Source organism: Labrus mixtus, chromosome 17 (genome assembly GCF_963584025.1).
Source record: "Labrus mixtus chromosome 17, fLabMix1.1, whole genome shotgun sequence".
NCBI classification, from domain to species: domain Eukaryota; kingdom Metazoa; phylum Chordata; class Actinopteri; order Labriformes; family Labridae; genus Labrus; species Labrus mixtus.
This window is the reverse complement of record NC_083628.1, coordinates 18,370,808-18,384,514: the sequence shown is the minus strand read 5'-3', so window position 1 is coordinate 18,384,514 and position 13,707 is coordinate 18,370,808. Positions and strand designations below refer to the sequence as shown.

At 43.3% G+C, this 13,707-nt stretch overlaps 2 protein-coding genes across 2 annotated transcripts in view; both read left to right on the top strand.

Moving 5' to 3' along the window:
• ajm1 (apical junction component 1 homolog) overlaps window positions 1–13,707 on the top strand; it is a 142,316-nt gene that overhangs the window by 53,511 nt on the left and 75,098 nt on the right. The gene's annotated exons all lie outside the window — the stretch shown is intronic.
• Window positions 516–12,416, top strand: mvb12ba (multivesicular body subunit 12Ba). The gene is made up of 10 exons (XM_061061420.1): window positions 516–722; window positions 5,129–5,251; window positions 6,188–6,295; window positions 6,383–6,479; window positions 6,583–6,712; window positions 7,738–7,881; window positions 9,015–9,109; window positions 9,303–9,358; window positions 9,485–9,544; window positions 9,879–12,416. The coding sequence occupies exons 2-10, from the start codon at window positions 5,141–5,143 to the stop codon at window positions 9,963–9,965; spliced, it is 888 nt and encodes a 295-aa protein (XP_060917403.1). The 5' UTR covers window positions 516–722; window positions 5,129–5,140; the 3' UTR covers window positions 9,966–12,416.

Below are 13,707 nucleotides of genomic sequence, written 5' to 3'. Positions count from 1 at the left end.
CGTGAATCTCCCTCAGGATGAATAAAGTATCTATCTATCTATCCATCTATCTATCTATTGGGCTGTCTATTTGTGTCTTTGCACACAAACTGCATGCCACCCCTGCAAAGTCAGAGCCCCATCCCTTCCTTTAATAAAAGTCTGGACACGCCCCTGCATGCTTGACAGAGTACAAAAGTGTTTATAAGATGCAACATTATAGGGCTTTAAAACAGGAATTTGACCCACGGTGCATCTTAACGTGATGCAAGTTTTATCTTAGGGCTTCACACTTTCAGGCAGATGTGCAATATTAACTCAGTTCACACAAACTTGTTGCAAGATTAGCAGAGTCTGGTATTATATAGACTTTTTTCCCATGTGCAGCCAAAACATTAAAAACCCAACATGCTCCTGCAGCCCTCCACTGATCAATTAAAGAGACCTTCATCAGCCAGTGGTAATGTTTGTTAAGCTTGTGTTGCAGCAGGGTGGGAGTATATACGGATCACACCCCCTCCTCACTTCTCCTCCTCCTCTGATTGGCACCCTGCTGCTCGTACCGCTGGCTGCACCACCACCATGCAAACACACACAAAGCAGCTTGTGTTTCGGATTCCTTCGTCGATCATTGCAATTTCATGAAATATGCGAGTCTCCACAAAGCTATGAGAAGGTGTGAGCAGGTGTAAGAGAAGAGAAAACACACGACGCCCGGCTGGATCGAGCTGTTCACCTCACTGGTAAGAGGACTAGTCAGCTAAGCTAGTTAGCTAACTAGCATTAGCAGCTGCTGTAGATTCGGTGTCCTCAAGCGACACTGAGGCATGAAAAGCGGATTTTTATCTCAGACGAGACAAAACTACACAAATGGTGAGCTTTAATATAGCCAGAGGGACTGTATATACCTAACAGGAGACCAAAAATACGTGTGAAAGCCTGATAGTCTGATAAGGTTTTCCGTTTGTCGTAGCTGGTGTTTGGTTACTTCGTCAGCTAGCATGCTAACTGTTTAGCCTGCTAGATGCTATCTTTCAGTTACAGTTGACAATCAAGGTTCGGGTTAGCAAGCTAACATGAGCAGGTAATATAAAAATAACAAGATTATTAAAATCATTTAGGTTAATGTTTCTATTGTTGAGTTACATTAACATTTAAGAGGGTTATCTAGTCGTTTAGATCTAATGTAGTCCCTGCCCAGTACGATGAGAACAGGCCGAATTCCGTTGGTTTATTTTATAATTTATTGTTATTTTACTTTTTTATTGGAGATGTTATCTGTATTCAGAACAGTGTGACAGTTCATTTACGAATCATGGTGTTGCAGTAAATTCGGCTCAAACAGCAGCTAATTAAAACGTAAAATTATACTTTTATTCAACAATTGTTGTTATAAATTGGTAATGTTTTCCTCTGGCTGAAGTGTTCAGTGGCCAAAGTGTATCAGACAAAAAAAGGCATTTTTATTCAATGTATTATGATTTTCTATTGGTGAAATAGCATGCCGAAATAGCTATATAATAATAAAAAGATGCACTTTAGTGATATAACCCTTTTCAATAAATACAATTTGGAGAAACATGACGAACAAGAAGGCAGAAAAAAACCATAGAAAATGAAGGGAATATGGTGAAGCAGGTTATAGGATGCACATTACGTTTTTACAGAAAAATCAAACTCAAAGGACATTTCTGAGTGAAAACAACTGCACACTTTCATGAGTCTGCAGACCCATCACTGTTTGACTTTAACTTTTAACTCCCAGCTGTTCTTCCTTCCCAGCTGTGTTGACAAAGGAAGGGGGTCATTTCCCCCCCTCCTTGTTTAGCAGACTGCAAGACAAAGCAATGCAGCCTGAAAGTGTCACGTCATGTTTGAACAGAACTTTTAAAATAACATCCACTTCACCGAAACCTGTGACGACTCGAAACACCAGCCGTGTGTGTCTGCAGCTCCGTGTGAGCTCAAACGTCGCCTAGTTTGAACAGAATTTCAAATTCAGGACGGAGGTTACGCTCTGCTAACATTTAAGGTGTTTCACCTGCTGATACAGTTCCAACGTAGGGAGAAGTTAATCCCTAAATCTTAAACCTAGCGTCTATTAGGTGTGTCGTCCTCTGTAAAATGTGGTTGTCATGGTGATGGTTTTGAGAGGTGGGAGAACTTGTAGGATCAGGAGGAGCGGAGGGGTTTAACGTCTGTTTGGTGTGTTCTCTGTGATCGATTACATCCCTCAGAACTCTTTGATGACTTTGCTCTTACTTCTGCTTTAGTTCTCTCCTTATGTTGTAGTTGTTCATCACAATGTTGTCATCTGACACTAGCTGTAGATGAAGGCTGTAGGCCTTAGTTCTCCCCTCATCATAATGCTTTGTCATATCGTACAAACATTAGAGTTTGTGTTTGAATGTCAGTGAACAGAAGTTAAGCCACTTCCATGAGGAAACACTGGAACAAACATGGCAGGAAGGCAAACACTGCTCTCTGATTGGTCACATCGAGTTCAAATCTCATGTTTGGTACAACCAGTTCCTCACTAGCTACTTGTCTGGTTTTGTCCAAATTTACACAGAGCTGCAGACACACGAAGCTGGAGTTTAACTGATTCCAAAGGGGCCTTTGTCAACATCTGCAGCTGTTGACAAGGAGATCTTTGTGTTTGCTCCCATCAGTCCCCTAAAACATCCAGCCCACATACCTTTGTGACCAGGATCAGACGTGTGAAAAGTTGAAGGCTGCAGTTCAGATGCCACCTGGGCTGATGTGGTGCAGCTGTGTACAAAAAAGATTTCCTGAACGTGGATTATTAATCCATCGTTGATTGGTGACATTCCCATTTTGTTAGATTAAAATTTGTTTTTATTTTCCTGTCATGAGTCGGTTATTTTAAATATGAGTTGTTTGTAGTCGAAGCTGCAGCTCTAAAGATAGAACATATCTTGCAGACTCCAGATGAGACACCGGATCAGACTCTGCCCTCTTCACCACGGCTAAATCTGTAACACAGCACTCACTCGCTGACTCCTAATGAAGCCACTTCCTCTTTTTGAGATGACACACTTTTAATACTGAGTGAGCCTAGAAGCATTTTTAGTATTTTTCTGACAACACAATGTGGATGTGGATACCATCAAAGGGTCAGAGACCAAACGAGGCGTTTCCTACCTTCTGTCTCAGCTCCTCTCCTGAGGGCTTTGATTCCATACAAAGCAGTTTCACTTGTGTTTCAGTGTCCTTGTTTCAACGTCTTTATTGTGAGGGTTTACTGCTTCCCTTGGCTTCATTTCAAAGTGAAACAAACATGTTTGGGGTTTGAACATTGGCCACTAATAATAGGATTATCTCCTTCATTATTGAGAATAAAAGTCTGTCCTTTCATTACCTACAGTTCTTCTTACATTATCCTCTACATGTTTTGATGCAGAAGCTGAGAATAGTTTACTGACATACATCTGAATTCACACTCGGGATGTTCCCAGGCGACTCATTTCTGAGTTGGTTAAACATTATTTTTAATTCAGACTAATTTTTAATTCAACTTTGAAGTTGGTGCCTTCTTGGCCAAGAAAAGGCAGAAAGTGTCTTTTTGGCTCAAGTGGATGAAAGACATCAAATCCCAGAATGCACAGCACCACAGGCCACTCCCACTAAGGTGCAAAGAGTTCCTATCTCAGGGGAAAATGAGGGCGGGATGCACGACCATTTAAAAATATTACCAGGTTTCTGATGATACAAAGCTCAATGCTAATGGGTGAAGTATCCCTTTAGCAATATCATTTGGTTTGCTGAGTGTGGCTAACGTTAGCATTGCTACCATCATGAGCCTTCGGTTCTCCTTGCAGGTTCATGTCCACATTCCTGTGCTAAATGTGATTACTTATCACTCCGGTACATACACCAGTTTAACCTGACACAGCCTACATACACACTCCATTTTCTAGATCAAAATGATGCCAGACAGCTCTGCTCCTACGAGATGATATCTGTCCACTGTGCTTGTTTACATCCGGGTAGTAGAGCCAGGAGAGCAGGTCCGTTAATCAGAGCTACAGCCCGACTAGTGGTGGGCGGCTGCATTGCAGTTTCAGCACAATATTTGAGAGACACAGAGGGCCAACATAAAAACATATTGATGATTTGTGTTACTTGTTTTTCTGTTCCCGACTTGTGAGGGTGATGACGTTAAACTGTTAAGTCGACCAATCCTGACCATCCCTCGTTCACACAAAGCTGTGCTCTGTTTGCTGTGAGGATGTGGAAGTGATACCAGCAGTCCAGTGTCTCAGATCACTGGTCTGCAGCCTCCTGGGGTCCGTTTTGTTCTCGGACTGCAGACACACACACACACACACACACACAGACATCAGTGTGGAGTCAGTCAGTCCTTTATGCTCTCCGTCTTTGTGTGGCGTCTCTGAAAAGAAGACTGTGGTTTTCATGGAGACGCTGAGCAGGAGGCCTCTGTTGTCCAGGCAGCGTGAAGAGGGTCTCTGTGTAAATCCCACTCCTCTGACTGCTGTTTAATATGCTGCTGTGCTGCGGAAACACACACGGCTGGATAGTTACAGCCTTCAGTCAAAAACATGCAGGAAGACACAGAAACTCCTCACTTTTTATTTAACTCTCCAGAACCGAAACACTCTGTTTAGAATCCGTTAAGACAAGACAAGGCGAGTCGGCTAATCCTCACAGCTGAAGAAGTTGAAACTATGGCACAAGACCACAGTGTGTGTGTGTGTGTAGGTGTGTTGGTTTGTGGGGAGTGCTCTGTTTTGATTGTGATGTCATGCAGAGGGAATGCTCACCGTTGAGAGTTCAACTGTTCACACAGAGAACGATGACGCTGTGGGAAAGTCCACATTGTTTGTTTTTTTAGTTTATCCACCTGTTGCATCTGTGTTGTCATAGTAACGTGATTAAAAAGCTTCAACAGAAACCCCATAAGTCTACAGTTTATCTGTGTTAAAGTTTTTCGCCTGTGTCTCCCAGGGTCCAGGGGGGTTTGTGACCAGAGGGATTGTAATTTGAAGACCCCTTTAGACATGTTAAAACACTCAGAAAGAATCTGTGTCGAAACACAATGCTGCATCATACTTCTCTAAAGATGCTCAGGCAATCGTGTCTAATGTGAAAACGTCCTTTGTTTCAGATCTGTACAAAGATGCCGGAGGTTCGGGACCTTTCTGAAGCTCTGCCAGAGATGCCCATGGACCCCATCACCGGAGTGGGAGTAGTGGCCTCCAGGAACAGGGCTCCCACCGGATATGATGTGGTGAGTCATTAAAACACAGCTCATCACAGATGGACAGCTCAATCACCAGATTTAAAATAGTCAGATTTGATGATGTAGCCCAGAATGGTTCTTCAAGCTGTAATCATACTGTCAGGGGTAAAAAAAATAAAAATTAAGTCATCACCTCTGGTGCTTTCACACATGCAGAAAAACTCCTGAAGACATCCTGAGATTTTAGTGATAAACTGTATGTGTGAACGCAAACAGACACATGTTGGCATGTAAGGGGGTTGCAGCAGGGGTTTTGGGGTCAAAGGTCCACTGCAGGTGATTTGAGGCTAGGGTGAAGGGAGAGGCTGATGCTACCGTTTGTCTTTGATCAGGTCCTGCAATCAGGGACCTCCAGACCCTCATCAGGGGACTTGGCCTTTGCAGGGATTTGTGTCCCGTCAGAGTTTTTTTTAAATTATTACTTATATTTTATTTGCTTTCCTTGATGAGGTTACATCAAAGTAAACACAGTATACAAACGTTGGTGTCAGTTAACAATAGTCAGTTTAGCCTCCTTTTAAATAGTCCATTCTCTTCAGACATTGTGATGGGTTTTAAAGTCAGTCCACTTTGTCCATTTTCCTTGGCATGCAGATTGTTGTAGTCTTAAAATGTGTGTGAAGTTGTGTCCCGTCAGAGTTTTAATGCAGGCTGTCTTCTGTCTTCAAAGATCTTAGCTGCTATTTTTAGACGTGCTTCACTTTTAATTCTTGGTTTAAAGTTTTGAGCTTCTGACCAAAGATTCCCATTTTCTTTAACAGTTAGGACTAACACTAAATGACAGAAAACATGGGACCATTTAGTAGCAGTGGTCGATTAGAGGTGATGAGTCTGCCTGTTCTTTTTTGAAGTTGAAAAAAGTTCAACAAAGAGTCCAACAGATATTTCACTGTTGACTCAGTCCGATGCATGCTCTTCCTCCAGGTGTCGACGACAACAGACGGTTTGGATGCCGACCTTTGGAAAGACGGCCTCTTCAAATCCAAAGTGACCCGCTATCTCTGCTTCACGCGGGTCTTCTCTAAAGAAAACGTACGTACGCTCACCTCACTCTCTCTCTCTCACTCTTTGATCAAACACATGAAACATTTGAATGAACCGCTTCCTTCTTCTCTGCAGAGCCATTTAGGTAACGTCCTTGTTGACATGAAGCTGATCGATATAAAGGACACTCTGCCCGTCGGGTTCATCCCCATCCAGGAGACCGTCGACACACGTAAGTCATCAAGAAGAGGAGAGAGAGAGGGGGGGGGGGAGTTTATCTCTGCTGTTAATGCAGCGTGTCGGTTCATGATCGTCATTGTTTTTGTGTCCCACAGAGGAGCAGGCGTTCAGGAAGAGGCGACTCTGCATCAAGTTTATTCCTCGGGACTCCACAGAAGCCGCCATCTGTGACATCCGCATTCTGGGACGCTCCAAACAGGCCCCCCCTCAGTACACCTTCATAGGGTGAGCATGCTGGGATCACGGGGGGGGGGGGGGGTTGTTAATACTGCCTGTAGACTTGATAAGACGCTGTCCTCCTGATGATCGTAGGAGGATTTAATAACTGCTAGATATAAGTGATTGACTGGAGCCCCGAGAATATGAGCCAAGACAAACCTCAATCAATATCTCTCATCGAAAAACTGCAAAAAATTGAACGCTTCAAGAGCTGAGACGTGTGACCACATTAGCAGATTAGTTTAAGATTTCAGATACAGACAGAACACTCTGGATTTCTCCATAATGAAGGCTGTCCACGTTGTGTACTCGTGCTTGTGCTCATGCATGAACTGTACCGTGCCAAAGCACACCTCTTCAAAGTGCTCATGGCCCAAGAAAGTGTATCGTGCTTCAGCTCGGATCGGAGTACTCACACAAGTCTAACGAACTGGACTGTAGGGGTGAAGAGTGCTTAGGCACGGTACAGATTGTCTAGTGTGAGTGCGCCCTCAGAGACAAACCAGGAAGTTGTCTAAGCCTGATACTCTCTGGTGTGCCCTCTAGAGGTTTCCTCTGGTAACACGCTTACATACTCAGAGTAAATGTACAAGTATCTCCATGAAGCAGCCTTTTTCTGTATGCAAACACAAGGTGAAGCAGCGAGTATATATCCAGCTTTAAGCTACAGGTCCTTAGAGAGACTGGACTCGTATGGTCTAAAACCAGGACTTTAAAAAATAGTTTGGACTCTGCTGCTGTGTCACATCCAACAACTGTGATGAATGCATTGAAATGGAGCAAATCTGGAATTCTACCTTTTTATAGAAAAGCACAAAAACATCCCTGAGGACCCGTTATACCCAGAATGAGTCTTCCAGATCCTCCTGTAAAAACATTTTCATTCCAAGTTCTGCATAGAAGTTTCTCTTTAAATCAAAAATACGGGATGAGAAGTTGACTCGCATTGTAAGAAGCCGGGACAAAAGATAAAACTGGACGTGATTTATGTGAAGCTTCTAACTCTTTAATCCCTCTTTACTGCCTGACAGGGAGCTGAACAACATGGGGATCTGGTACCGGATGGGGAATGTTCCTCGGGCTCAGGACTCCTCACACACCCCCACCTCCAACAACATCCAGAACGTGAACTCAACCTCCAGCTCCAACCCGGTCCCCGCTGCTCCCATGCCCAAGTAAGTCCACCCTGATCATGTGTTTGTACACGTGTGTCACATGTTTCCTGCATGAACACACACACACACACACACACACATCACAGACTCTGGGCTCAGTCCTGAAGCGAGGAAAGAGGATGTTCTCTGTCCTTGAACATCTCTTCCTCAGGGGGAGGAAACAGGTCTAAGTTTAGATCACAGAGAAGGAGGAAGAGGTGCAGACGAAGAGAAACCGTCTTAATGTGGACGAAAGGGAAAGAGGACAGATGTCTGCTGAGTGTCTGATGTACATCATGTTTTTGGAGCTGTCAGATCACTTTGAGTATCTGTTTCTAAGGAGATAATATCCTGATTTTTATTAAACCACATCCGCTCCCGGGTTGAAAAATATCAGACTTCATGTTCAGAGATTTTAGTTTGAGAATAAAACTACACTTTGGTACAAAACTAATCTGGCTGAATCAAATGTGAAGAAACAGGAAGTCACATTCCTCATGAGTATTGTCCCCAACAGGAAATGTGTCTTGGTTCTGCAGTTACAAGATAATAAAAAAAAAAAAAGTACATAATTAGAGATCATACAAAAAAGGAACAATTCCCTAAATGCATAAAGACCGCTTCCTGCAGCAGTGACATGTCGACACATTGCACGTCCATCATCCTACATAAACCTCTTATTCAGAATATTAACGGACCTCGGCACAGATGAATGTTTAAGGCGGTTCAGCCCGGTCCGAGGGATCCTGAATCTTCTCCCAGAGGGTCGAAGCTGAAGCTCAGAGTGCAGACTGTGTGTCGGGTCAGACACTGTTCTCTGTGCCTATCGAACAGACAGCTCAGAGTGTTTGGAGAGATGGCCTTTTTTAACACCCAGGATCTTAACAGCAGTCAGCACAAGATGAGTTATCAGTGCTTTAAGCCGAACAGACGAGTGACCACAACACGCTGTTATCCCGTATCGGATGATGCTTTCAGAAACGGCTGTGTTAAACAGTGACATACAACTCTGCTGAACTCAGAGGTAGAAACCATGTTGGTTTGAAACGGCGGTCTGAATGGCGCTTTAGACACTAGAGTAAGGGGACGGATGAATATATTCAGTGTTTGGTTCCATTGAAATAACAGAAACTGTGTTTGATTTCTCTTTGAAGGCACATCTCCATGACGCTCCCCGCCAGCTTCAGAGGGAAGAACACCACCAGACCGGACTACGAGCACCAGAACTCCAACCTGTACGCCATCTCAGGTCAGCAACACACCACCCCCTTTCTTCTTCTACGTCGTCGTCTTCTTCCTCTTCTTCTTCTGCGTATTCCTCTTTTTCTGCTTCCTCTTCTTCTTCTTCCTCTTCTTCTATCATAGTACTGATTGACTGTTAAAATGAACCGTCCGCGTTCAGCTGCAGACTTGTAACTGGTCTTTGAATCGTCTCTTTTCAGCGATGGACGGAGTTCCTTTCATGATCTCTGAGAAGTTTGCCTGTGCCTCGTCCGATGTGAGTGTGGTAGAAAAATGATCCCTTGAGTTTGAACACTAAATGATCTTAAGAATGTTTGAAATCTGTTGAACTGAAGAGGTGAAACTTGAGCACTAACCCTCTTTTCTCTCTCTCTGTGTTCAGCTGCAGCAGATCGACCTGATGGGAATCACCATCAAGTCTCTGGCTGAGATCGAGAAAGAGGTGAGTTCAGCCGACTGACAAGAGGTCGAGATACTTTTAGTTTACTCAAGTTTAACACACATGTAAAAGCAAAACGTAGGTGACAAAATGTCACTGCTCTGTTATAAGTTCAGTCAGATGATCAAAGAGTGTGAATGTTTTGATGACACATTGTTTACTCCTGAAATGTGTTAAGAAAAACTGTGGCGATAACTGCAGATGTGAGATTAATGTTGAAACTTTTGACAGATAAAAAATGTCCCTGTAATAACACACTGTGTCCACCAGAGGTCAGTGTGGTGTGTAGTTTGTTTGTGGAGTGCAGAGGTATAATGTGTGACTCTCCCTGTGTCAGTATGACTACAGTTTCCGAACAGAACACAGTGCAGCCGCTCGCCTCCCCCCAAGTCCAACACGGACCTCCCTGAGCTCCGAGGCCTGAGGACGCCCCCCGACCCCCTCCACCCATACCGTCATCATGCTCCTGCAAGGACCCACAGGAGACACCTGTACACAACTACTGAGGACATACATATATACTGAGAATACAAAAACAAGAGGAATCTGGAATAAACCACTATACACATCAGCTGGATTTAAAAAGGAGGCGGAGCCTAACAGGTTTCAAGACTCGGATATATCTCCGTCATGAGATTTTAAACACTTTTTCTTTCTGTGAGGATTCATCGTGTTCCCTTTCCCCTCTGAAGGACTTGTTTCAGACCAGGAGAGGATTAAAACAGGAGGAGGACATGTTTCAGGGCCGTGCTCTCTGAAACTTTACGAGAGGCGCCGTCAAGTCCGCCTCCTCTTGTTCAGACTCCTGCAGCTCCACGGCGGATCCTGAACGAGGAATATTAAAAAAAAAAGAGAGAAACTGGTTGGTTTCTTCTCCTCCTGATGGGAACCACTCTGTTGATCTTTTGATGTTACTGTAAAATAATGTACGTGTGACTGTGAGTGCACTTTGTGTTTGGACTTTCAGTGTGTGTTAACCACTTGTGTGCTGCACGTCTGCGGACATGAGCCGCAGCTTCACTGTTACTGTGTAAAGGCTTCTGCAGCGGGACGCCGCTCTCTCCCGCTGCACGTCACGAGCCACTAACCTGTTCCTCTCTGAGTTTAATCGACCTTGTGTGTGCTTTGTAAGAGCCGGGCGCCATTTTATTCTCTTTTTTTTTGTGATTCCTAATAACACTCGTCTCATTTTTAATATGAACATATATTGTGTTTACGGTTAAACACTCCAGCTGCACGTGTTCAAGTGCTCGCCGCTCTGTCGAAGCGATCACATTTTAAGTTGTTTTTTATATCACTCCTCCAATAATCAGACTGTCTGTGTGCGACTTATATCAGACCGCCTTCTGCGAGTTTCCAGTGTTAAAAATCAACTTCCAGGCAGTTTGATTCTTTTACCGCCGTTACTCTTTTATTTGCTGGTTATTCATCTTCAAGCCGCCTCCATGTTTACCTGTGAAGATCTTTTTTATTATTGAGTCTCATCAGACGTTAAGTTCTCATCACTCTCACTTCTCTGCTGCTCTTTTATAACCTCAACGTTTTTACACTCATGTTTTTTTATTTCTTCCTGCTTTGTTTTAGTTTTTCTATCACCTGTTAAGATGATGTTGTGACTCCCAAGTTTCCACAAAGTCTGCACGCTGAGGTCCGTCAGCGCCGTGCATTAAGCCGCCGTCCACTGCCACTCTAGTCGATGCTCCAGTTTCCACGGCGAGCGCCGCGGTCCACTGCTACTCTGCTCCGTTTCAAATACGCTGCGAGTCTATTTTTTATGGAGCTCGCTGCAGGCATGCGTCCAGCTGGACAGAATATATCGACCCGGACCGGAAGTCAGACAAGGAAATTTCAAAATAAAACACTACATTCAGACACACGATCGTATTTTTCACATACAGGAATGTATGTGAAAAATACATTCCCCCCCCCCCCCGTAGCTTCAAACCACAAACGCCTTCTCTGAGATGTCTCTCTTGTTTACGTCTCTCGAATCAGAATAATGAGTTTAACTCTGAGTTCTTTGGTTTAGAAGATTGAACACCGTTTGTATTTCACTGTTTTTGTTTCTGGAGCCAGATGTTCAAAAAGTTTTTTTCACTTTATTTTCTTCAAATGTTTCTGAAACTTTATCACGTCACAGCTAGGGATGGGGATCAAACCCGGTTCCATGAGGACCTGTGTCCGCTTATTTCAAACCCTGAAAATCCATCTCCTATGAGCTCATCGATACAGCTGTCAAGTCGCATCGCGTCATGAGTCAACTGGACGAGCCTCGGGACCAAGCTGCAACATTGGTCGTCCTCCATCTTTGTTTTTCTTCTGAACTCACGTTTTATCACGTGTGTTTCTGTGAGATCTTGTGTCTGTGGAATTACAATGTTAGAAAACGGTCCTCGTGTCTCTGGTCTCTGAGAACCGTCTCGTCTTTCCCCGTGATAATATCGATGGTTGTGTCGGTAAAGACTCAGGTCGTTCAGGAGTTAAGGGTCTTTATCTTTAATGATCCCCATCCCTGTCACACCTGCATGGATCAACTTGTGTTGAATATTTTTGTTTGTCTAATTTATTAGTCATGTCAGTATTGTGCGATGTTGCTTTCAGCTGTGTAACCTGTAGAATCGTCCCTCTGCACTGCCGCCATGTTGGACACGTGACGCTCCGAGCTGAGCTGCACCACACGTATCGTTTCTTAGCCGCTCACTAATCCGGCGTCTGCATTAACCACAGTTAACAGTCTTATTAGTTTGCATGCAGGATGTCCGAGGTTTGAACAGAAATATCAAATGTATTCTGAGAAGAACAAAAAAAAAAACACGAGCGTAGAGTTTGTATTCTGAGGAAGTTTTTATTAAAGGATGATGGTTGAAGAGTTTGACCTGAAGTCGGATTGTGTCATTAGTGAGAGTGATGATGTCATCGATGTTAATCCTGATTAGGGGTGGAAGGTTTCTGGTAAATTTCTGGAAACTTTCCATGGGAATTAACTGGAAATTGAGGGTAATTGAATCTAAATGTATCATAACCAAGCATAAATATAAATATTTTGTTTTGTCATAAAGCAGACAAAATAACCCATTCAAAAATGAAGTAAAATGCACCCCCCCCCCCTCCAAAAATCCCAAGAAAATCCCCAAAAAAGTGCATTTAGGGGGCGTGGCCTCAATAGCCCTGCAGTAAGCAGTGTGCTATGAACATGTGTGTACTTGCATGAAATCTGGTTGTTTTAGTCAAAAATTATTCTAAAATAGATTTTCCCCAAATATATTTAAGTTCACTGTTAAGGGCCTTCAATTTAGTAAATTCCCAGTTTATTCCCATGGAAAGTTTCCTAATCCTGATGAAGTTCTGTGTTCCCCTTCCACCTTTAAACCTTTAATCTTCACCTTTGGACTCCAGCAAACTCAAAGGTTACATCTTACAAAGGTTTAGTTTGAGGTGACCTTAAAACTCAGTCTACGAAATGAATACACCAAAATTATTTTACGATATCACAATGAGTCTGATGTGCAGATAACAAAGAGAGATGATGAGATGAAAGTGTTGCACACTAAGAAAGAGAGACTTCTGGCCTTCATTGAAAGTCTTTTTCAAAGGGAAATATCTGAGAACCGTCAATCCAATTTGATTTGAAAGAACTGTGACTTTCAGACCTCCACTGTAAGGACGAATCATACGACAGGAAAGATTCTTTGTTTATTTACTCCATCTAACTCTCTTGTGGTGTCGTAAAAGTCCAACAGGCCACGTGTTTGTTCTCTGATGTTTCCACGAGTCCTTTTAATGCCCAGAGCTTGGTGTACACTCGGGGTAGAGGTCTTAAACTGCACAGATTAATTTCTTTCTCACATGTTGAAGGTTCAGAGAGCGGTTTCATCTCTTTGCCACCACAGGACCTTTAAAGACAGAAGTTAGCATCACGACACGACCGCAGAGTGGAAACACTCTGACGTTTGACTTTGTAACACAAGTTCAGATGGTTCTCGTAAATCACTGAAGCAGCTCTACAGGTCCTGGTTTAAAGGGGGGAAAATACATTCAATGTCCAATCAGTGAGATGTGAAATGATAAAGTGATTTTACTATCTGATCAGACATTCAGGAAACATGTTATGTTGAAGTGCTTCTCTGACAACAATGCAGCAGCCAGTATGTCCTCCTTCTAACTTT

Bases quoted from the DNA above. Each gene is read 5' to 3' on its own strand.
- mvb12ba (XM_061061420.1), top strand. From the start codon at position 5,141: ATGCCGGAGGTTCGGGACCTTTCTGAAGCTCTGCCAGAGATGCCCATG. The intron at 6,480-6,582 runs GTAAGTCATCAA...TGTGTCCCACAG, and splicing joins CCAGGAGACCGTCGACACAC to AGGAGCAGGCGTTCAGGAAG. The intron at 9,545-9,878 runs GTGAGTTCAGCC...TCCCTGTGTCAG, and splicing joins TGGCTGAGATCGAGAAAGAG to TATGACTACAGTTTCCGAAC.